Raw genomic sequence first — 25,648 nt, 5'->3', positions numbered from 1 at the left:
ATACATTAGCTACAACTGAAGTAAATTTTTAATTCACTTATCATGAGTCTCAGTTGTGGACATTCTCCAAACCAAATGGTGTGCAAATTGTTTCATTTATATGTAATGAGACAGTAAAATTCTCATTTTCATCCCAAGTTGTTAACATTTTGGGGAGCCTGTTTTAAATGTTCAGAGGTTTTCTGAAACCACTGTAGTTGAATGCCAAAGCAATTTATCATGAATAACATACAGGAGTGGCGAAAATAAAAGCCAAATTGATTACATATTATGTAGAAGGAAAAATGGTGGGGAGGTGCGAAATACTAAGGTCATATACGGTGAAGGAATAGCAACACAACATAAATTGATTGTAGCGGATTGTGAGATGAAAGTATGTAAAAGACAGAGACACATAAATCAATGTGAAAGGAAAATTAAGTGGTGGAGATGAAAGGATAAAAAATTGAGAGAGGAGTTTAGTGAAAAAGTACTGGGAAAGGTAAAATTGGCAGAGAGTGTGTAGGAGTGGTGGAAAATAAATAGTGCTGTTATAAGGAAGACCGGGGAGGAAGTGTTTGGGTTAACATCTGGGAAAGGGGTGCCAAAAGATAAGGAAGCATGGTCGTGGAATGAAGAGGTGCAGAAGGTTGTGAAGGAAAAGAAAGATGCTAAGAGGAAGTGGGATATGTCTGGAGGTGCTGAGGATGGGCAAGCATACAAAAGTGCAAAGAAGGAGGCAAAACGAACTGTGGCTAAAGCTAAATCTGAATCAGTAAGGGAGGCATACGAACAACTACAGAAAAATCAGGATATGAGACAACTGATACGGATAGGCAAATCAAGAGATAAAGCTTCTAAGGATCTAACAGCAATAAAACAAATGAAAGATGAAACAGGAATAATTCTGCATGACCATGGAAAAATAATCCAAAGGTGGTTGAATTATTTTGAGAAATTGCTGAATGAAGAAAATGTAAGACTGAAAACTGAGGAAGGAGGGGCAAACGAAGGATTAACAATGGATATAAGTAGAGATGAAGTTGAACGTGCAGTTGAAAAGATGAAAAATGGGAAGGCAGTTGGCCGAGACCAGATCCCCGTTGAGGTATGGAAGTATCTTGGTAAAAAGGGAATTGAGCTCCTTTGGGATTTGATGAAGAAGATTTGGCGACAGGAGGAGATGCTAGATGAGTGAAGAACTAGTGTACTGATCCCAATATTTAAGGGAAAAGGTGATGTGCAGGACTGCAGTAAGTATAGAGGTATTAAACTGGTGGCACACACAATGAAAATTTGGGAAAGAGTTATAGAAGCAAGATCACGCAAGGAGACTGTGGTGTGTGAAGAACAGTTCGGGTTCATGCCTGGAAGAGGAACGACTGATGCAATACATGCTTTAAAGCGGATAGTGGAGAGACATGGGGAGCTACAAGCCAATCTACATTTGGCTTTCATTGATTTGGAGAAAGCATATTACAGAGTCCCAAGGGACGAAATATGGAGAAGCATGAGAGAGCAGTGTGTGCCAGAGAAGTATGTGAGGTTAGTGAAGGAAATGTACAGAGGAGCAATGACACAGGAGAGAAGTAATGTGGGCATGACAAAGGAGTTTCCAGTAAAAGTAGGGTTACATCAAGGGTCTGCGCTTAGTCCCTACCTCTTTGACCTGATTATGGATGTGTTGGTGAAAGATGTGAAGAAGGAAGCACTGTGGAATATGATGTTTGCGGATGATGTGGTTCTTTGTGAGCAGAGCATCGACAGACTTGAGGAAAAGCTGGAGGATTGGAGGAAGGCACTAGAAGAAAGAGGGATGAAAATTACAGCAGGACAAAGTCAGAATATTTAGCACTGAAGGATGTGCAGATGAAGTCTTGCAAGATCCAGGATGATGAGCTGAAATCAGTCTGCAAATTTAAATACCTGGGGTCGTATATATAGAGGGATAGAGGACCTGGAAAGCGAGATACAACACCGAATAAATTGCGGTTGGAACAACTGGAGGAAAATGAGTGGAGTGTTGTGTGACAAGAAAGTGAGCATTGGGTTGAAAGGGAAAGTGTATAAGTTGGTGGTAAGGCCTGCTATGATATACGGGGCAGAGACATGGCCAATCACAGTAGCCCAGGAAAGGAAGATGGAAGTGGCGGAAATGAGGATGCTGAGGTGGATGTGTGGGGTAACAATGAAGGACAGAATTAGAAATGAATTTGTTAGAGGAGCTGTGAAATTGGGACCCATGGGGAAAAAGATACAAGAGAGCAGACTAAGGTGGTACGGACACTTACAGAGAAATGGGGAAGAGTATATCTGAAACAGAGTTGAAGATATAAAGATTGAAGGAGTAAGAAGGAGAGGAAGACCGAAGATGAGGTGGAAGGGTAAGATATCCGGGAGGATGGAAGGGAGAAAGGATGGAAGAAGGAAGAGGCAATGGATAGAAAACTATGATACTGATAGTGATTTATCACCTCAGAATAGTATTAGCATTCTCTGTTACATAAAATGTAGTAAATTTTTGTTTTTCCCACATGCTTGACCATTATTGGAAAGTTTCAGCTCTATATTGGAAACAGCAAGTTGTAATTTTTGTGTTGTCTTATGTGTAGAATCACTTGGAATATACAGCTCCTCTTCCTAGTTAGAACTTGGTGTTCATCCATTCATAACATTTCATTTTGATATACCTCTATTCAACACACAAAAGGTAGTCTATATGATAAAATTGTATTGTTGTCGTGTACAACATTCTGTGTTACTAAATTTATTTATTTTTCATGTTACAGCAAAACGAATAAATCAACCTCCTGCTGCAGTAATTACTCCTCCATCCCAGACTGTGAAGTTGCCTAACACAGGTGCAGTGTTGGATGGTTCAATGAGCAAGGATGATGACCAGATCATTGGCTGGCACTGGGAACTGCAGCAAGGCCCAATTGGCTACCAGCCGCACCTTGTGGACACACCTACGCTACAACTGGATAATCTTGTTCTTCCAGGAAACTACACATTTAAGTAAGTCACTGATGCTAAAAGGGTTTTTCTGAAGACACAAGAAAATGGCAAACCTCTGATTCCATGAAATGAAGTATAGTAAAATAGTCTTTTCTGTGGGACTTTAACAACATATGCATTCGACACATACATTGAACGCACTCCTCCTCCCCCTATCTTTGTCCACCTCTTCCCCCCTCTGTGTCCACCTCATTCTCCCTCTGTCTGACCGCCTCATTCTCCCACCTTTATCTCCTCCTCCCTACTCTCTCTGTCTCTCCACCTCTTCCTCACTCTCTTTTTGTCCATTTCCTCCATCCCCTCTCTCTGACCATATATTCCTCCCCTGTTCCTCTGAACATCTTCTCCTCCTCCTCTTCCTCCTCATCCTCTCCCTCCCCCCCCCCCCACCCCCCTGCCCCTTCCTCATGCAATCTCTGCCTCTCCATCTTCCTCTCCCACCTGCTCACTACCCTCATACCTACAACTTCCACCTGCCTCATGCATCTCTCCCACCTGCACTCTCTGTTCATTTCCTCCTTCCCTTCACTCTATCCATCCCCTCCTCTATTCATCTCAACCAGTCCCCAGCCATGCTCATTGGGGTGTATAGCCTCTGCAATACAGTTCCGTAAAGCAGACTAATAATACTCCCACAACACACCTGTCATGCAGGACAGGCTACACTTTATGGGCTTGAAAATCATTTATTTGCTTCTCATATACAGGCAACCATACAAAGCAGGTCACTAAAGCCGGCCAATGATATTCCAACCCAACACAACACTCCGGTCATGCAGCGCAGCTTACATATCTGGGCCTGGAAAACTGTTTCTTGTCCCTGACATGAAGGCTGCCCTGCAAAGCCAGTTGATTTGGCAGGCTGATACTTTTCACACATAATATGCCTGTCAATGAAGGGCAGCCTATAGGCCAGGGGCTGGGAAAAACATGATGGTATCTCCACTTCTATTGGAGCTAGGAGGCAATTAAGCCCCACAGTGCTGATACTCTTGAGGTCTGCTGTTTCTGTGCCAGATTTGGTTGAAATCAGTCCTGGACATACACACGTACATTCTGCTTTATGTATGTAGTTAAATTAAATTACTGACTTGTGAGGTCATGCACGTCATCTTGAAATATGTGTAGAGAAAAATATATGTTCAGAAATCAAAGGTTCAGTTATGGAAAATTGGATAGAAATATGTGTTCACCAAACCAGCAACCAGCAGGCACTTGTAAAAGACAGAAATATCTAAGGTTTCAAGACTGAGAAGTTCCTTCTCTCATATTTTTAAGATGAGTGAGGAAACAAGATCTTATTTTCATGAAGATACTGTGTTTGCCACATCAAGATGGCCGACACCAACTTAGGATGGAATAAAAATTAATAGTTAAGGTCAGCAGATGAGATTCTGAGAAGTAAGAAGTTAGAGGAATGCTGCAGCTGAAATGATTGTTTTGTAAATCTGAAATTGGGAAAGGGGATATTTTAAGTAAAAATAGAAAAAAATACATAATTTAGAGCACAGAAATGAAAACAGAGAAGTGATAAATGAAATGATGGACACAACACAAAAAGTCGCTTTAAGCAAACAATAAAAGTATGAAGAATATGACAGTGGGGAAAAAAAGATAGGAAAACACAAGAGATCAAGAGTCAGACCAGACAAGAGGTGAAAACCAAACACCAAAAATTCATGGGTCACCAAGAACCAACTGAGCAGGGTGACACGCAGGTTAGCACACTGGACTCACATTTGGGAGGACAACGGCTCTAATCCCCATCCAGCTATCCAGATTTAGGTTTTCCATGATTTCCCTAAATTGCTTAAGACAAATGCCTGGATGGTTCCTTTGAAAGAGCATTGCCAATTTCTTTCTCCATCCTTCCCTAATCCAAATGTGTGCTCCGTCCCTAATGATCTCATTGTTGATGGGACGTCAGACACTAATCTTCCTTCCATTTTACCAAAAACCAAACATACATGGGGTGCCAAGATCCCATTTGTGAAAAGTTGAATGTTGCGAAAAATGCTTTCTTCTCCATTCTATAAATTGAAATCGTGTTCAGTAGCAGAGTATTGTGTTAGAAAAATATACTCTGTTTCCATATACACGTGCTGAACAGCTGAAGGTTATCATTCCAATAAGACAAAATGTGTCTGTATCATTAAGTTGTTGTGGTCTTCAGTCCTGAGACTGGTTTGATGCAGCTCTCCATGCTACTCTATCCTGTGCAAGCTTCTTCATCTCCCAGTACCTACTGCAACCTACATCATTCTGAATCTGCTTAGTGTATTGATCTCTTGGTCTCCCTCTACGATTTTTACCCTCCACGCTGCCCTCCAATGCTAAATTTGTGATCCCTTGATGCCTCAAAACATGTCCTACCAACCGATCCCTACTTCTAGTCAAGTTGTGCCACAAACTTCTCCTCTCCCCAATCCTATTCAATACCTCCTCATTAGTTACGTGATCTACCCACCTTATCTTCAGCATTCTTCTGTAGCACCACATTTCGAAAGCTTCTATTCTCTTCTTGTCCAAACTATTTATCGTCCATGTTTCACTTCCATACATGGCTACACTCCATACAAATACTTTCAGAAACGACTTCCTGACACTTAAATCTATACTCGATGTTAACAAATTTCTCTCTTTCATTAAGTATATATCATATTTTTCCTTATTTTCATTGTGAAACAGTGCGTGTCATTCTCAGCGAAAGAATCTTACAATTATTCATTTAAAAAATTCCATGGTTCAAATTCAAATTTCAGTGCAACTCTGGCAAATTTTGACTAGTTTGTATTGCAGCTCCAGTTAATCTCCACTATGACTTTCAGCAGCTGTTACCAGCAACAAAGCAGATGACTGTTGCCCTAAGAAGTCTACAGTTTTTATTATTATTGTTTTACAAAACTGCTGGTTAATTACTGTAATGTCTTTTGAAACTAAACTGTACAGTGAATGATACTGTGGCAATGAATTGGCCTTTTTCTTATACCAAAATTAGTATCAATTTTCCTTTGAAACACACTCATGAGTGTGGTGCCCAGGGAGAAAAATATTCTCACTGTATGAATATAATATGAAATCAAAATGATGAAATTTGTTAATACACCAATATTCAGTCACAGTTACAACTTATGTCTGTTAAGGTGTAGGTAGTAGAAGCATCTAAAAGATGGGGTGGACAGACAAAATTCTGGTTATGCGAAGACATGAAAGTAGCCAATAAGCTGTTAGGATATAATACCATTTCAAGATTATCACAGATGACTTCCTTGTTACCAATGTATTAGATCAGCATATGCTGTAAAGAAAGCCTGACCTATAGCAAAAATATAGAAATATTAAGGAAAAATAAACCAAAATATGAAAAGTGCCATACCTTAACTCCTTACATAAAAATATCATTGACAATGTTGTTGTTGTTGTGGTCTTCAGTCCTGAGACTGATTTGATGTAGCTCTCCATGCTTCTCTATCCTGTGCAAGCTTCTTCATCTCTCAGTACCTACTGCAACATACGTCCTCCTAAACCTGCTTAGTGTATTCATCTCTTGGACTCCCTCTACGATTTTTACCCTCCACGCTGCCCTCCAATACTAAATTGGTGGTCCCTTGATGCCTCAGAACATGTCGTACCAACCAATCCGTTCTTCTAGTCAAGTTGTGCCACAAACTTCTTGTCTCCCTATTTCTATTCAATACACCCTCATTAGTTATGTGATCTACACATCTAATCTTCAGCATTCTTCTGTAGCACCACATTTCGAAAGCTTCTATTCTCTTCTTGTCCAAACTATTTATCGTCCATGTTTCACTTCCATACATGGCTACACTCCATACAAACACTTTCAGAAAAGACTTCCTGACACTTAAATCTATACTCGATGTTAACAAATATCTCTTCTTCAGAAAGGCTTTCCTTGCCATTGCCAGTCTACATTTTATATCCTCCCTACTTCGGCCATCATCAATTATTTTGCTCCTCAAATGGCAAAACTCCTTTACTACTTTAAGTGTCTCATTTCCTAATCTAATTCCCTCAGCATTACCTGACTTAATTCGACTACATTCCATTATCCTGGTTTTGCTTTTGTTGATGTTCATCTTATATCCTCCTTGCAAGACACTGTCCATTCTGTTCAACTGCTCTTCCAAGTCCTTTGCTGTCTCTGACAGAATTACAATGTCATCAGTGAACCTCAAAGTTTTTATTTCTTCTCCATGGATTTTAATACCTACTCCGAACTTTTCTTTTGTTTCCTTTACTGCTTGCTCAATAAACAGATTGAATAACATCTGGGAGAGGCTACAACCCTGTCTCACTCCCTTCCCAACCGCTGCTTCCCTTTCATGCCCCTCGACTCTTATAACTGCAATCTGGTTTCTGTACAAATTGTAAATAGCCTTTCCCTCCCTGTATTTTACCCCTGCCACCTTTAGAATTTGAAAGAGAGTATTCCAGTCAACATTGTCAAAAGCTTTCTCTAAGTCTACAAATGCTAGAAATGTAGGTTTGCCTTTCCTTAATCTATTTTCTAATATAAGTCATAGGGTCAGTATTGCCTCACGTGTTCCAACATTTCTACGGAATCCAAACTGATCATCCCCGAGGTCGGCTTCTACCGGTTTTTCCATTCATCTGTAAAGAATTCGTGTTAGTATTTTGCAGCTGTGACTTATTAAACTGATAGTTCGGTAATTTTGAGATCTGTCAACACCTACTTTCTTTGTGATTGGAATTATTATATTCTTCTTGCAGTCTGAGGGTATTTCGCCTGTCTCATACATCTTGCTCACCAGATGGTAGAGTTTTGTCAGGACTGGTTCTCCCAAGGCCGTCAGTAGTTCCAATGGAATATTGTCTACTCCCGGGGCCTTGTTTCAACTGAGGTCTTTCAGTGCTCTGTCAAACTCTTCACACAGTATCGTATCTCCAATTTCATCTTCATCTACATCCTCTTCCATTTCCATAATATTGTCCTCAAGTAAATCGCCCTTGTACAGACCCTCTATATACTCCTTCCACCTTTCTGCTTTCTCTTCTTTGCTTAGAACTGGGTTTCCATCTGAGCTCTTGATATTCATACAAGTGGCTCTCTTTTCTCCAAAGGTCTCTTTAATTTTCCTGTAGGCCGTATGTATCTTGGCCCTAGTGAGATAAGCCTCTACATCCTTACATTTGTCCTCTAGCCATCCCTGCTTAGCCATTTTGCGCTTCCTGTCAATCTCATTTACTGCATTTTCATATTTTCTCCTTTCATCAATTAAATTCAATATTTCTTCTGTTACCCAAGGATTTCTACTAGCCCTCGTCTTTTTACCTATTTGATCGTCTGCTGCCTTCACTACTTCATCCCTCAGAGCTACCCATTCTTCTTCTACTGTATTTCTTTCCCCCATTCCTGTCAATTGTTCCCTTATGCTCTCCCTGAAACTCTGTACAACCTCTGGTTTAGTCAGTTTATCCAGGCCCCATCTCCTTAAATTCCCACCTTTTTGCAGTTTCTTCAGTTTTAATCTACTGTTCATAACCAATAGATTGTGGTCAGAGTCCACATCTGCCCCTGGAAATGTCTTACAATTTAAAACCTGGTTCCTAAATCTCTGTCTTACGATTATATAATCTATCTGATACCTTCTAATATCTCCAGGATTCTTCCATGTGTACAACCCTCTTTTATGATTCTTGAACCAAGTTTTAGCTATGATTAAGTTCTGCTCTGTGCAAAATTCTACCAGACGGCTTCCTCTTTCATTTCTTCCCCCCAATCCATATTCACCTACTACGTTTCCTACTCTCGAATTCCGGCCACCCATGACTATTAAATTTTCATCTCCCTTTACTACCTGAATAATTTCTTTTATCTCATCATAATTTCATCATCATCTGCAGAGCTAGTTGGCATATAAACTTGTACTACTGTAGTAGGCATGGGCTTCGTGTCTATCTTGGCCACAATAATGTGTTCACTATGCTGTTTGTAGTAGCTTACCGGCACTCCTATTTTTTTTTTGTTCATTATTAAACCTACTCCTGCATTACCCCTATTTGATTTTGTATTTATAACCGTGTATTCACCTGACCAAAAGTCTTGTTCCTCCTGCCACCGAACTTCACTAATTCCCACTATATCTAAATTTAATTTGTCCATTTCCCTTTTTAAATCTTCTAATCTACCTGCCCGATTAAGGGCTCTGACATTCCACACTCCGATCCGTAGAAAGCCAGTTTTCTTTCTTCTGATAACGATGTCCTCTTGAGTAGTCTCCGCCCGGAGATCCGAATGGGGGACTATTTTATCTCCGGAATATTTTACCCAAGAGGACGCCATCACCATTTAACCATACAGTAAAGCTGCATGCCCTCGGGAAAAATTACGGCTGTAGTTTCCCCTTGCTTTCAGCCGTTCGCAGTACCAGCACAGCAAGGCCATTTTGGTTAGTGTTTAAGGCCAGATCAGTCAATCATCCAGACTGTTGCCCTTGCAACTACTGAAAAGGCTGCTGCCCCTCTTCAGGAACCACACGTTTGCCTGGCCTCTCAACAGACACCCCTCTGTTGTGGTTGCACCTACGGTACGGCCATCTGTATCGCTGAGGCATGCTAGCCTCCCCACTAACGGCAAGGTCCGTGGTTCATGGGGGGATCAATATTAACCTCAAGAAACAGTCTATCATTACTCTTCCTGTATTAAAAAAGGCCAATGCTGTCAAATCTCTACATTATTTGAGATCCAGTTAGTATTTTAGCTGACAGTGGTGGCTCCAATATTGGAAAAATAATGTTAGTGTACTTGTATTATGGATTTATACATAGAAAATTTCAGACCAAACCTGACCTGGAATTTCATAGTTGTTGAAAGACAATATAAGTGAGGATTAAAATATGGAAAATGTTTCAAGTCTAAAGAAGAAAACAAAAGCAGTGCTCTAACTTGGTTACCATATCATTCTTAGCCTTAAAGTTCGTGATCTGTGTAACACAAATCCAGTTGATTTCTATCTGGCTGATCTACAATTCCTCAGTGGTGATACTTGAGCTCATTCACTATCATTCACATTGTGCTCAAAGCATAGCTCACTTTATCTTTTGCCATTTTGTCTGGTCTTCGGTACGCCGTCCATTTTTTCCCTATTCGGTAATGTCATTTTTCTGTGCCAGTTTGCGTTGTACATGTCTAAGCTTCTCAATGTATCATCTTACTCCTACCTGAACTTACCTGTGCCTTATTTGACATTTCCTTTTCTTTTTAATAGTGTTGACTCATTTTCATGTGCTGTTGTATTCTTCATATTCCATATGGAAATTCAGCATTCATATACCTTATGAACTATTGGCAAACTTGTCTCTTTGGTTTCCCACAAACCCTGTACTAAAACCTGCAAGTGTGTGTGTGTGTGTGTGTGTGTGTGTGTGTGTGTGTGTGTGTGTGCTGAGCCCACTGGTTCTTCATCCTTGTCTGTTGCAAGACTTCTATCCAATTTCTTTTCCTCCATCTCATTTCAGATCTACTTAAGCCTTATAGCCTTTGTCATTGTCTTTGTATTTATGGTTCTCATTCAGAAAGTTCTTTCAGCTATCATCTTTCTTGAGGTTCTGAGAAGATCCAGTTTTTCTTAATGCTTCATTAAACTTAACAAGAGTTTGTTCCCTTGAAGCAATTTAGATTAATTGTGCTCTCCATTGCCTGACTTTTAAGTAGGTTTATTGGTATCACACTGTCCAGCCAGTGAATACAAATGAGGTTTTTTTACCTCAGAGTTTGCTTTCAGGTTACTCCTGATGAGATGACTTTGGTAGTTCTTTCTAACGTGGAGTTGAAAAGCTTTTCACACTCTTTATTTTTCAGAAATTTAATTCCTCTTCCACTTTCAGCTGTGTTAACTAGGATTTAATTGTAAACATAGGCATTGGTCTTTGCTGGCTGTTATACACAGAGCACGGAACAAAGTCTCCCCTCCTCACCTCCCCTTGTTGTTTACTGCTTTGTTTCTTCCCTATCAATTGCGAAATAGCACCAAAGTCTTCGGTCCAATCGTGCTACAGTTTTTTTGTTGCAGTGTGCATATTATCGTAACTTTATCTCAAACAGAAATCTGCACACACCGAGAGAAAATGTGAAAATGCAGTGGACGGTGACACAAAAAGTACTGAAATTTCTGTTGTTCAGGGATAACTATTCATACAAAATAAGAGTAGATGTGAAGGAAAAGAGTTATGCCAGTTATGCAGGATAGATGAGTTATTCAGAACAAGGGCTTCCCAAAGAATGCGTGAAGCAATAAGGGAGGGTTTTCTCATCTTTCTGGTAGATAAAACAGCGCTCAGACCTTGTGAACTTCTATTCTTTTAGTTATCATTATCTACTGTTTTTCCAGTTTTTTGGTAAGTACATTGCTTGAACTTTCATTATTTGTATTTTATGAATTTCTTTATTCCAACAACACTAACAAATAAAAAGTACATTTTGGACACATATGACGACATTTTCGTATGAAACTTTTTACAAAAGAATGTGATATTGTGTTTTAATATTGTTAACCTTGATGTGTGAGTGCTCAAATAACATATCCAGGTAAAACTTTTACAACAGGTTGACTGTTGAGGACTCTGACCATGCAATGAATTCAACCACAGCAAATATAACAGTTTTGAAAGTAACTGATTATCCACCAGAGGCAAATGCTGGTCAGGATATAATAATCTATCTCCCACATAACAACCTCACTTTGAATGGGAACCTGAGTACTGATGACCGTGGGATTGCAAGTTGGGAGTGGACAAAGAGTCCCACCGATCAAAATAAGGCTGTCGATATGCAGGTTAGTGAACTCCATTTACTCATGATACTTTCTAAATGAAGAAGATGAAGCCAACAGACAGAAATATAATTGCTTTTTAACACAGCTTTGTTATAGGAATTTGAAGACACGTTTAATCACTTTCAGCATATAATGACTACTGATACCAGGGAAATAGCTAAGATACCTGTCCTCACAATCATGTGAGCATTTGAAAAGAGAAGTTTCTATAGCAGCAAAAGGGTTGGGAGTGTAATCTAAACGAACTGACACTATCATCCTGTATGACACTGGTGTGACAAGTGGCAGATGCTTCTTCATTGTACATAAAATTTGTAGGCACCATTAACTGCAACTTTAGAAACTTGAGCCCCCTTCTTTTTCTTCAAGCAACTTCTCAGTGTCACTGAAAAGGCCGTGTTAATAACATTTTTGCACTAACAAGGAGAAAACCCATGCTGTACCAGGGTGTATACGACCCGGGAGATCCAGGAAAAACCCAGAGTTTTTCCATCCGGGAGAAAAGGGGGAAAAACCCAGGAATTATTATAATTCTGGGAATTTTTCATTGTTTTAGTTTTCAGTTAGATTTTTGTAATTTTAGCTGGTAAGAACCAACATTCTAACAGAGGATTTTAACGTATCCCATTAATACTGAATAGTACTGCAGCAATAAAACATTAATGAGAGAAAAAAAAAGAAAATGAAACTTAAAACAACAAATTGCCTCTGATGAGTGTGGCTTGACAACTGTTTCATTAGATTCATTTGAGCAGTTGCGAGCAGGCTCAAGCACATGCGCAGTTGAATTGCGTACGAGTAGTACCTTCTCCTGCTCATGGCTACAGAAGAGTGGCTGTTAGCTGCATAAGCAATAGCAGCAAGCAGTCAGATGCTACCCTGAAACATTTTACTGGCACGCCCAAGCTGCCAGATTCAAGCGTGTGCAACAGGCCCAGGTCTAAGGGGTGGGGGAAAACGAGTGTATCTGTCCCAGGCAGCAATGTCAGCGGGGAAGGGGGGGGGGGGGGCGGAGATTCACCAAATTCATAGCATCCAGTGCACATTGGTATCGATTACTCATACAATTTTGAAATGCATCCCTGTTGGTTTTTGAACACATTCTAAGTTGATTTCTGAATGAATCATAAGTTGATTTTTGAATGCGTGCATAGTGTAGGTGATGTCTCTGCCAGGGGAATCCCTGTTGCCTCTAGAAATAAACTTTCCTGCAGACAAAAGGGGATGGGGCTATACGAGCTTAGCAGAATGCCAATCGCTGCATGTTTATGTGGTTGACTGGGCTTGCGAATGATCACTGTTGTTATAATTACTAGTGAAAGCCATAGATTCAAACTACCAGAGAAGGAAAAAATGACTAACAGAAATAACAGGTAAGAAAGATTATGTCTTATCTTCTCAGTGTACCCCAAAAAATGACATTTTGACAGAAAGTTTTTGGCCAGACCGCTACACCAGTAAGGGCCAGATGTACAATAACCGGATAGCAGGCGTTTAAGTTCTATTCTGGGAGTAGTGCAGAAAACGAGTTGTATGAACAGGTAATAACACCTGACCAGAGAATAAGTGCAGGATAACTAAACTGGTGATGGTGGCAGACTTAGTGACATTAACCGGAGAATAAGTTTTGACACTGGCAGGAATAGTTACAGAATTAGTGCTGGCAAGATTGTTTGTTAGGACAAGGAAGGAGAAGAAATGGTTGTAGAAGAATGTGAAGATTCTAAATTTATATAAAAATTTCGTACTACTACTTTTCGATCTCATGCTTTAGAAGCTGGAGCATGTAAATGAAATGGGAAACTATTTCCTTACATAAAGCTTTTTGCTTGTAGTAGGCCTAATAGGCATATGATATTGGTACTTCGTGAATTATATTCTGTCGTGTCATAAAAATGACCATTTGTTCCAAAACAATCTTGTTTATTTGGTTTGTATTACAATCACTGCAATATTAGGCAAGCATATTTCATTTTATCTAGCAGACAGTGACAAAATACACGAAATCAGCTCAAGAAACCACACCAGTCTTGGGTACTATTTGTATTAACAGCTTTTTCAGTATCAGACGACATTTTGTTTTTTCATGTAGCAAAACATTTGACGAACTTTGATAAGGTAATAGATTCTTTTCCAGAAAGGAAAGCACGCCATGTAAAGCTGTTGCAAGATTAGAGAGAAAAAAATGCTAGGACTTAAGGATTGAAGAAATGTGTACTGTCTTGCTTGTCTCTTGTCTTTACTGGTTTTATGTATCCTATATTTAATTTTGTGCCACACAAAACAGCAAGTTATTAGCTAATAGGCAATAAAGAGTGCACATTTTCTGAAGCATTCTTGTTCTCCTGGTTACAAATAATCCCATCCAGTATTAATGGTGAGCAAGCTTTTTTTTCTTTCTCTTTTTTTTTATTTTTTATTTATTAAAAAAAAAGGAGAAGAAAAAATAGGGCCAGGGTGCACTGCCAGCCAACTGGGGGCAGGACAGGCACCACAGGGCATTTTAATTTTCACTGTTCTGAATATCATTTGATGGCATCCATTACAAAATATGTACGTTTGAATTCCATAGAGCCAAGTACAGTGACGTGCGATAGAAGAATGCTGTGTGAAGAGGTGTGGCACTGCAGTTTGGCACACTTAAGACCAAATAACATGTCTTATATTTCCTCGAAGACATATGTTTTATGTATCAGACTCTTCAGAAAGATTTGTGCTACAAAATGATTTAATTTTTGGCATCCTATCTCAAACACTGGAGGGAGGGGAGGCACCACTATTTACACTGCTGGCCACCGTAAATGCAACACCCTGAAGGAAGCATCCGAATCAAGTGAAATTTACACCATGGGTTTGCAGCGATGAGATATGCAACTGATTAGAATTTCAGCGCAGACGCACATCACGCGCGCCTGTGGCGCCACCTCATAGCGCCATTTAAGGCTTGGCGATTTCGACGAGTGTACGTTCGGCACGTGTGTTTACCTTGTGGTTGTTTCACAAGACGATCAGTTATGCCTCGTAGACAACAGCGAACATCGTTTGATCAAGTATCCGAGTTCGACAGAGGAAGGATAGTGGCTTACCGAGATTGTGGATTATCATACAGAGAAATCTCTAGTCGTGTTGGACGAAACCAAACAACTGTAATGCGGATATGTGACCGTTGGATGCAGGAGGGTACGACGGACCGACGTGGTCGATCGCATTCACTTCGGTGCACCACTGCACGTGCTGATAGGCAAATTGTGCGCATGGCAGTGACGAATCGCTCAGTGACATCCCGAACCATAGCACAGCACATTGCGTCTGTAACGCATCATCCAGTGTCTGCGCGTACCATTCGACGCCGTTTATAGCAGAGTGGTCTGTCCGCAAGACGTCCATTGCTTCGTCTACCATTGACACAGAACCACAGACGTCTCCATCGCCAATGGTGTGATGACAGACGGATGTGGACGGCAGAATGGAATTACGATGTCTTTACTGACGAGGCACGCTTCTGTCTGCAGCACCATGATGGTCGGATTCGAGTGTGGAGATACCGTGGAGAGAGGATGCTGGACAGCTGCACTATGCACCACCACACTGGTCTTGCACCGGGTATTATGGTATGGGGCGGTATTGGATATTACTCTCGCACGCCTCTAGTATGCATTGCCGGTACTTTAAATAGCCGGCGCTACATATCCGAGGTGCTGGAGCCAGTTGTCCTTCCTTACCTTCAGGGCTTGGCCACAGCCATATTTCAACAGGATAATGCGCGACCACACGTGGCACGCATTGTCCAAAGGTTCTTCGTCAATAACCAGATTGAAGTGCTTCCCTGGCTGGCTCGCTCTCCGGATCTTTCGCCGATAGAAAACATGTGGTCCATGGTTGCTCAATGAGTGACCCAGATTACATCCCCAGCTGCCACACTAGATGATCTTTGGCAACGTGTGGAAGCTGCTTGGGCTGCTGTACCCCAGGAACACATCCAACGTCTCTTTGACTCAATGCCGAGACGTGTGGCAGCGGTGATCTCCAACAATGGTGGCTACTCTGGCTACTGATTCTGGCAGGAACCACATGTCACAGACATCTGTAAACCTAATCATTTGATACTTGGTCAACATGTTATCTACAAAATAAATTTTGTTGTGCTACCTCTTGTCTTTCTTGGTGTTGCATTTACGGTGGCCAGCAGTGTAGTATTGCCCCGGTTTGGAAATATCGTATCCAAAACTGATACACAGAGCATTCTGAGTTGTAGTGGGGAGGTTGGTAGTCTCCACATCACCGGTGTTTACATTTAGTGATTTTGCTGTTTCATCTTCATTTATTGCTCTCACGTCAAATGAAAACAAAACGGATTTCTGTGGCCAGGAGCTATCAAGTGAATTAAAATACAGTCACGTAATTATGGAAGGCTAAAATAAGTTATTAGTTTCAGATTTTATTTTAGTCCCACCATTCTGACAGTCAAGCATTAATCACCTTGCAGAACGATGAAGTTATTTTTGTCAGTTTGCTAAAGAAATTTGGCTTTTAGTACTCTTTTCTGCTGAGGCAGTCCACTTGTGTGAAACAAAGTGTTTAGTTCCGCACTACTTGCTACTTTCAACTGTTCACTGCATTTCTAGTGCACATTTTCATCTTCTAGCATGTATGGCATTATTCCATAATAAAGAACCAAACATGAGATAATACAGTACCGATACTCAAAGAAAATTTACATCCCGAAAACCACACTGAAAGGCCTAATATCAGCTCGAGGGCTACTTCATTTGGAATCTGGACATGCAAATGTGCACTTGAAGCCGCAATATGCATTTTAGTATGGTTCACGAAATTCCGGTGCTCATGGAGTATTCTCTGATGTCTTGTTTCTTTTATGATATAATGTAAGATCTTTTAATGTTTTACATGTACGAACATACGGGCTTCCTGCATCGTCATAGCTGCTTAAACGCAGTGACACCTGTTATACGGTGCTCTTTGGCGCTGCTGAAATGAACCTATTCCTCACAGGTCGCGGGAAAATATTGCGAATGGTGGTTTGAAAAGCGTTACTTTCAAAGTAAATTTCCTTTTATGAAAATGAACTATGTGCGTGAATGTACGATGGATTTCTTAAATCACAGAGAGTTTGACTCTCATTTAAAAATCAACTCTTTGAGGACAACCATTAGAAGAATTTTGAACCCAGATGATCAGACATTTTATGTCGTTATTTAAAATTTTATTGGCACATTTGTGTGATGTATCTTAAAGTGTAACACACGCAAAAAAGATCAACATTATATGTGAAAGCTTAGATTCTCTCGCAGCTTATTAATCTTCGAAACCAATATTACATGTGGAATCTTTTCTTTTCTTTTAGCAACACTATGTATATTAATTTAAACCATTAACTTTTCCTATTTGTTTAGTCATTCTACTTAATAGTGATGTTGCTATTGGCCGACTACATCACTTGTCCTGTGCTCTGAATAACTGCCATTATCGGCTGGCAAGATCATGTGACATGAGCTATGACTGACTTACAAAAGCGCATCACAATCTCAATTTCAATGCCTTGGAAAGAAACATCTGGTGTTTGGTGGAATTCGAGTTTATACTTTTGCAATACAATAATGTGCAGCATACATGTTGCTGCATATTCCAAAGTGTTCTCTTTCCCCCTAAGTTTCGTTTAGTATAACACTGGGAAATTCAACGCCAGTGTATAAAACCGTAACAATTCAATGGATTGATAAGTTTTACAGTTCCGAGGAAAAGTGTACTGTCACTTAACACAGAAAAAGTGTATTTTCACCCGGCAGAAAGTGTATTTTTAACTGGGAAATCCGGGAATTTTTTTTCCTTGTCCATGTATACACCATGAGTACTGAGAATCAGAACTGATTCCTCCGTATGTTAATTAGATGTGCTACACACTCAACTGTGAAGGCCGATGGGAGTAAAAAAAAAAAAAAAAAACTGGAAGAGTAAACATGAGACAGATATCAGAATCTTCCCACTTTTCTCAGTGCTCTATTTTTACATTGTTTTCATCCCCTTTTATAGTGGACTTCATGTCTACTATTATGTAGGTTGCCTGTTCAGCTTATTAGCTACAAATGGAACTGACTATTAAGCACTACCTGTGTGTTGATTTTCTGTCCATTGCTTTATGCAACATAATCACTTTGTTCTGCCCTCCTTCCTTCCCCTTCCACAAATTGATTCTTAATTAGTATATTATATTTCTGTTGATTTGTTCAGTTATGCAGACCAATTACTGTACATCATTATTTCACTGTACGGTGTGCATTTCAAGTCAAACATGCAACCTAAGTAACTTAGAGAGCTAATGACCGAGCAGTTTAAGACCCTAGAACACAACCATCAGTGTCATCTGAATAACTTGTATATGCTATTTGGTCTGTACAGTGTACAAGAAAATCTTAAGTTCTGGTAAGTAAACAGTAATATCATGAAAGTTAACAGTCATCATATACCTAAATGTATCTGATAGTAGTCCAAACAAAAGTTTTATTTCGTGATAGTTTATGCTTACCACTCTGTTACTGCCTTAAGCTTTAGCATTATAATCTTATCAGTTTACACACACACACACACACACTACAATTCATAAATCTTGTCATGAAGAATAACTTTTAAATATACAAAGTGTTGTGACAGTGCCACGAGATTTAAAAGTGCCGCTACGTCAGTACGCGAACACGGCGATAGAGGCGCTCCGCAGCTCGGCCGAGCGTGGGAGCGCCACCTGGCTATGAACGGCGCCGGCCGCATGTCACGGCACGGCAGTTGAGGGACAGATTCTGAGTTGGTAGAATGTAACTTGCTATTGCTCTACGTTGTATATCCACGCAATTTATTAGGATTAAAGGTTATAACACTTTTTGGCGACGAGGATGGGATATTTTTGTTCCTGCGTTGTGGATTTGTGTGTTTGTGTTGGGGCAGACATGAAACAGCTTATGCAAGCGCTCATTGAACAGCAAACACAGCTGACAGCTGCTATTCAGGTGTTGTCGACGTCGCTTACTCATCGTCTGTCTTCCTCTTCTCCGCCTCCGTTCCCTCCTTACGACGAGGCCGCTGAAGACTGGGAGGATTATGAGAAACGTTTGTGGCAACACTTCTTGGCTTTCGGCGTTGTCGACGCTCCTATGTGTAAGTCGTTATTTCTATCTTGGATTTCCCCACGGATCTATCAGCTGCTATCTCAGTTGGCCCCGCTGCGGGAACCTGCCTCTCTGTCCTTCCAAGAAATGTGTGACTTATTGTCTAACTATTACCGAAAAAACACCCACGTCGTTGGCGCCCGCGTGGCGTTCTACCGGTGTCGTAAACAGCCCCATCAATCTTACCGGGCTTGGGCAGCGGAACTACACGGTCTGAGTAGGAAATGTCAGTTTGTCACGGACACTCATCATGAGTCTTATGCTGATTCATTGGTTAGGGATGCTATTTTCCGGCTTGCTCCTGATAAAGAAGTTCGGCAACGTGCCTTACAACTGCCAAACCCGTCGTTGTCGGAAGTTCTAAGCATCGCTTAATCTTTTGAAGTGTCTCACGCTGCTGGTGCGCAAATAGACGCGTGGTGTGATGTAGGCGCTGTACAGACCACTTTCGACACGGACAATTTACCTGTTTCACAGGGGAACGATGATGTGGCGGCGGTTCACTCCCGTCAACAACAACAATGTCGCATTGGGCTGCCACGCTCACAGCGAAAACAGCAACCACAGAAGCAGGTTCGTTCCGCACTTCCTTCTTGTCCACGTTGTTTCGTACAGCATGACAGGGCCACGTGTCCAAAACGTTGGGCCACGTGTAATTCATGTAGGAAAAAAGGCCACATTGCTTCTGTGTGTCAGTCCCCTAAAGTTCCTGTCGACGAGGATGAGGCATCGGGCATGGATGTTAACTGTGTGCTTTCTCAAACAAATAAGTTGTTTGTTACTGTTCGTGTTCTGGATAAAGACATTCGCATGCAAGTGGACACTGGCTCTGCCGTAACTCTCATTAATTCTCGCATGTATTTGGAGTTGGGCTCCCCTTCCTTGTCTCCAGTTACGCGAAATCTGAGAACTTATAATAAGCAGAAAATTCCTGTCGTTGGCCAGTTTGATGCTTCCACTGCCTACAAGTCTGTTGTTCAGCCCCTCACGTTTTATGTGGTGGATCATGCGGTCACTGAAAACCTGTTCGGTTATGATGCTTTCCAGTTGTTCGGTTTCTCCATTGATGATGATGTGCACCTCATATCTGAGGATATTCCGTATCAACAGCTGGATGGATTGTGTTCTGAATTCTCGTCCATGTTCTCTGCTGGTCTGGGTCGTGCCAAGGATTTTGAAGCCCACATTACTCTTAAGCCTACGGCTCGCCCTAAGTTTGTCCGGGCACGCCCTATTCCGATGGCGTTGCGTGCACCTGTCAAGGCTGAGATAGACAGGTTAACAGCTTCAGGGATTCTCCTTCCTGTTACCTCCAGCGAATGGGCATCGCCAATCGTGGTGGTTTCTAAACCAAACGGGAGTCTGTGATTGTGTGGTGATTTTAAAGCCACTGTCAACGCTCAGAGCCTCATTGACACTTATCCTCTTCCCCATCCTGAGGAGTTATTTACCAAGCTCGCTGGGGGCCAGCTCATTTCCAAACTTGACTTATCGGAGGCGTACCATCAGTTGCCGTTGGATGCGTCTTACAAGGAATTTCTCGTCATCAACACTCCTTGTGGGTTGTATCAGTACCAGCGGTTACCATTTGGCGTCGCTAGTGTGCCGGCCATTTTTCAGCGGTTTTTGGAACAGCTCACGGCTTCCGTTCCCGGCTGCATCAACTACCTGGATGACATTGTTGTCACGGGGGCCTCCACTGAGGAGCACCTTCGCAATTTGCGTTCACTGGTTTGGGTTCTGAATTTGGCTGGATTGAAGTGCAATCTGGACAAGTCACAGTTCTTCCAACCCTCCATTGTGTATCTTGGTTTCCACTTGTCCTGTGAGGGTATACGTCCTCTACGACAGCACGTTGCGGCCATTACCGCTCTACCCCGGCCGTCTACGGTCAAAGAACTTCAGGCGTTTCTAGGCAAGATTGCTTATTATCACAAATTCATTCCATCCGTGGCGGCGGTGGCTCATCCTCTGCATCAGCTGTTACGCAAAAACGTTCCTTTCTGTTGGTCCGACGAGTGTGAGCAGGCTTTTGTCCGCCTGAAGTCAGCGCCTTGTCTTGCCACATTCCGTCCGGGTCAGCACTTGGTTCTGGCGACTGATGCGTCACAGTATGGCCTAGGGGCTGTTCTCGCCCATCGGTATGAGGATGGGTCGGAACGACCCATTGCCTACGCTTCCAAGACCCTCAACGATGCCCAGCGGCGTTACTCTCAAATCGAAAAGGAGGCGCTCGCTATCATTTATGCTCTAAAAAAGTTCAGCGTTTTTTTGTATGGTTCTAAGTTTCACCTCATCACCGACCACAAGCCGCTGGTCTCTCTGTTCAGCCCCTCGGCGTCGCTTCCGGATAAGGCAGCTCACCGCTTGCAACGTTGGGCCTTATACTTGTCTCATTTTCACTATGAGATTCACTATCGCTCCACGGCCCAGCACGCCAATGCTGACGCGTTGTCGCGGTTGCCGATGGGCCCCGACCCAGTTTTCGATCGAGATGAACTACTCTGTTTCCACATTGATGAGGAAGAACGTCGTACGGTCGAGGGTTTTCCACTTACAGGTTCGCAGGTCGCGTCGGCTACTGCGCGGGACCCGGTCCTGCGTCAGGTGATCGGTTTTGTTCAACGGGGTTGGCCGGACAGGACCAAGGGCCGGGCATTGGATCCCCTTCGCAACTACCATGCCTTGCACCTTCGTCTGTCTGTTCGTGAGGGTGTTGTTCTTCTGGCCACGGATGGCGCATTTCCTCGGGTCGTGGTGCCAGCCTCTCTTCGCAAAGATGTTCTCAAACTATTGCATGAAGGCCATTGGGGGATTTCTTGGACTAAGTCCCTGGCCCGCAGGCACGTTTATTGGCCCGGTATTGATTCGGGCATCGCCCACATGGTCGCTGCGTGTGGTCAGTGTGCTCAACAACTGGCTGCACCCCGTACAATGCCCTCTCCGTGGCCTGATCCGGCGCAGCCGTGGGAACGGGTGCACGCTGACTTTGCCGGCCCCTTCCTCGGCACTTATTGGCTACTGTTGATTGACGCCTTCTCGAAGTTTCCGTTTGTTGTCAATGTCCGTCGCCCACCACTGCGGCGACGACGCTGGCTTTGTCCAAAATCTTTGCGCTAGAAGGTCTTCCATCCACGATTGTCACGGACAATGGCCCTCAGTTCTCTTCGCAGGCCTTCCGTGATTTTTGTACTGGACAAGGGATTCATCATGTTACAGCACCGCCCTTCCATCCGCAATCGAATGGGGAGGTCGAGCGCCTTGTCCGCACTTTCAAAAGCTAGATGAAAAAATTCCTTAGTGATTTTTCCACAGATGACGCTCTGTTGCAATTTCTGAGTTCTTATCGCTTCACGCCTCTGGGTGATCGCAGCCCTGCAGAACTCTTGCATGGCCGCCAACTGCGCACTCTACTGCACCTGCTTCACCCTGTCAGGCCTTGTACTGTGTCCCCTAGTGCAGGCAAATACTCGGTGGGCACCGACGTGTGGGCGCGAGGGTATGGATCTCGCCCTAAATGGATTCCAGGGGTGGTCAAGGCTCTTCGCGGCCGCCGGCTTTGTGAAATACGTACGGACGACGGCATGGTTGTTCGCCATTACGGCCAGATGCGCCCACGAGTGGTGGCCACGCCGGTGCCACCGCCCCTTCTTTCACCTCCACCAGCCCAAGAAGCCAGTCCTGTCGCTGCTGCCGATCTTCCGTGCGTGTTGCTGCAGCTGACATCGCTACCGCTTCCGAGTACGCCGGAACCAGCCCCAGTCGCGACGCCGCCTTCTCCGGGACCCATCTCGCTGGAGCACACCCCCAGGTCCAAGACACCTATGGATGGTGCTTCGGAGTTTTCACCCATCATCTTGTCCAGGAGGCATGTTCCACGCGCAAGCTTCCGTCCTGGACATTTTCGACCATACTCTCGTGTTTCTCCGCGGGATCTTCTCGGGGCCTCCCAAGAGGCCATGGATGTCTCCGCACTGTCCGTGTCTCCAAGGAAGTGAGAGTTTTTTTTTTTTCAAGGGGGGAAAAGTGTTGTGACAGTGCCACGAGATTTAAAAGTGCCGCTACGTCAGTACGCGAACACGGCGATAGAGGCGCTCCGCAGCTTGGCCGAGCGCGGGAGCGCCACCTGGCTATGAACGGCGCCAGCCGCATGTCACGGGACGGCAGTTGAGTGACAGATTCGGAGTTCGTAGAATGTAACTCGCTATTGCTCTACGTTGTATATCCACGCAATTTATTAGGATTAAAGGTTATAACACAAAGTAAGTTTAAAAACCAGATAACACAAACTATAGAATACTTCCAGTAAGAACTAATATTAATACAATATTAACAATAATATTATAATTGGTTTGTATCCATAATTTTATGTACACTAAAGCCACATGTTTTACCATACAGTAAATAAATATAGCAGTTCCACCAGTGATGAAAGGACAAGTGATGAGAAGTTTATGAATGAGGTTAAATGGAACTGGAAATATTTCAATGGCATAAATTCCAAGTAAATTCCTAAAATAGTAATTGTGAGTAAAACTATGCAACTGAGTTTTAACTTGACTGTGTAATCCTGTGAAATGTACATTTTTTTTCTTTTGCTATGCCTCTAAAATCACTTGACTATTCTGCAAAATCTAGCACAATAAGTAAGAAAGTAATTTCAACGGCATTATTTTCCACTCATGCCTGTAGAAGTTTTTATTCTGCAGAATAAAAGGCTGCAGACCCATATTACAAGAAGTTAAGACAACAGTTGAATACATAATGAAATTGATCTGTCATGGCACTTGGATTTCTGCAGAATTCCAAATGCTGTTATGAAGAATCGGCCAAATGGGAGGAGGTGTATAAGCCAGCTCAGGAATTAGCAGGAATTAGAATAGACAGTACTGCCTAATTCATGATTTAAGTGTTGCTGTTGCTGCTAATGATGATTAGCAGACAAATTAATATACATTTTATAATCTGTTGCTCATTATAACATTCGCCATATGACTAATTTCTAGCCTAGTATACAAATCATAATATTGATAAACCTGTTCATTCTTCTTTCTAATCCCATATTTGTGATTAAGTTCATGTTCCTGTGTGTGTGTAGATGCTTGAAATATGACAGACTTTATTAATCTAGAGCTTTTAACGATGTAAAATTTTTATGACTGAATGACTTCTTGACCACTACATTTTCTCTTTTTTCTTTTTTATTTTAACTGTGGAATTGGGCCTCAGTATTTAAACAGCATGTCATTCACATATGTCACTGGTAACATAATATGAGTAATTATAAAATAACTGTGGTAACTGCTATTATTTTGTTGCTATAGAACACAAGAACACCTTACCTGCAGCTCTCAAACTTAGAAGAAGGAATGTATACATTTGTGCTAAAAGTTACTGACAACTCTGGTCAGTCATCGTCAGCTGAGGTACATGTCTTTGTGAAGCCTCCAACCAATAAACCACCCACAGGTATTTCTTTCTCAGTTTCATTATTTTGCTTTTGTAATTGCAGCATATAGTTTTAGAAGTGAGGTCATTGTTGGGCAGAAATGAAAGGGAGAACAGCAGCTGCAGGAGCCGGTGCCATTTTAACCATGTGTATTAAAGACCTATATACTGATATGTACCGTATGTTCCCTGTCCATGTACATTATGTTCATTCAGTGGAGAACAACAAAACTTTGAGTCCAGAATGAGATTTTCAATCTGCAGCGGAGTGTGCACAGATAAGAAACTTACTGGCAGATTAAAATTGTGCGCCCGACCGAGACTCGAACTCGGGACCTTTGCCTTTCGCGGGCAAGTGCTCTACCATCTTGAGCTACCGAAGCATGACTCACGCCCGGTACTCACAGCTTCACTTCTGCCAGTATCTCGTCTCCTACCGTCCAAACTTTACAGAAGCTCTCCTGCAAACCTTGCAGAACTAGTACTCCTGAAAGAAAGGATACAGTGGAGACATGGCTTAGCCACAGCCTGGGGGATGTTTCCAGAATGACATTTTCACTCTGCAGCGGAGTGTGCGCTGATATGAAACTTCCTGGCAGATTAAAACTCTGTGCCCGACCGAGACTCGAACTCGGGACCTTTGCCTTTCGCGGGCAAGTGCTCTACCATCTGAGCTACCGAAGCACGACTCACGCCCAGTACTCACAGCTTCACTTTTGCCAGTATCTCGTCTCCTATCTTCCAAACTTCCTTTCTTTCAGGAGTGCTAGTTCTGCAGGGTTCGCAGGAGAGCTTCTGTAAAGTTTGGAAGGTAGGAAACGAGATACTGGCAGAAGTAAAGCTTTGAGGACAGGGCGTGAGTCGTGCTTGGGTAGCTCAGTTGGTAGAGCACTTGCCCGCGAAAGGCAAAGTTCCCGAGTTCGATTCTCGGTCCGGCACACAGTTTTAATCTGCCAGGAAGTTTCATATCAGTGCACACTCCGCTGCAGGGTGAAAATCTCATTCTGGAAACATCCCCCAGGCTGTGGCTAAGCCATGTCTCCGCTGTATCCTTTCTTTCAGGAGTACTAGTTCTGCCATGTTCGCAGGAGAGCTTCTGTAAAGTTTGGAAGGTAGGAGACGAGATACTGGCAGAAGTGAAGCTGTGAGTACCGGGCGTGAGTCGTGCTTCGGTAGCTCAGATGGTAGAGCACTTGCCCGCGAAAG

General features: G+C 42.4%; 1 protein-coding gene across 2 annotated transcripts in view; it reads left to right on the top strand.

Annotated features, from left to right (window-relative positions):
- Window positions 1-25,648, top strand: part of LOC126237428 (dyslexia-associated protein KIAA0319-like protein) — a 152,578-nt gene that overhangs the window by 79,747 nt on the left and 47,183 nt on the right. For both annotated transcript variants that reach the window (XM_049947539.1, XM_049947538.1), the window contains exons 8-10: window positions 2,769-2,997; window positions 11,588-11,816; window positions 24,319-24,463. In XM_049947539.1, the coding sequence (XP_049803496.1) occupies window positions 2,769-2,997; window positions 11,588-11,816; window positions 24,319-24,463 (603 nt within the window). The remainder of the gene's footprint in view (window positions 1-2,768; window positions 2,998-11,587; window positions 11,817-24,318; window positions 24,464-25,648) is intronic.

This window comes from Schistocerca nitens, chromosome 2 (assembly GCF_023898315.1).
Source record: "Schistocerca nitens isolate TAMUIC-IGC-003100 chromosome 2, iqSchNite1.1, whole genome shotgun sequence".
Lineage (NCBI taxonomy): Eukaryota > Metazoa > Arthropoda > Insecta > Orthoptera > Acrididae > Schistocerca > Schistocerca nitens.
The sequence above is the reverse complement of the archived record's forward strand: the minus strand, read 5'-3'. Positions and strand labels throughout refer to the sequence as shown.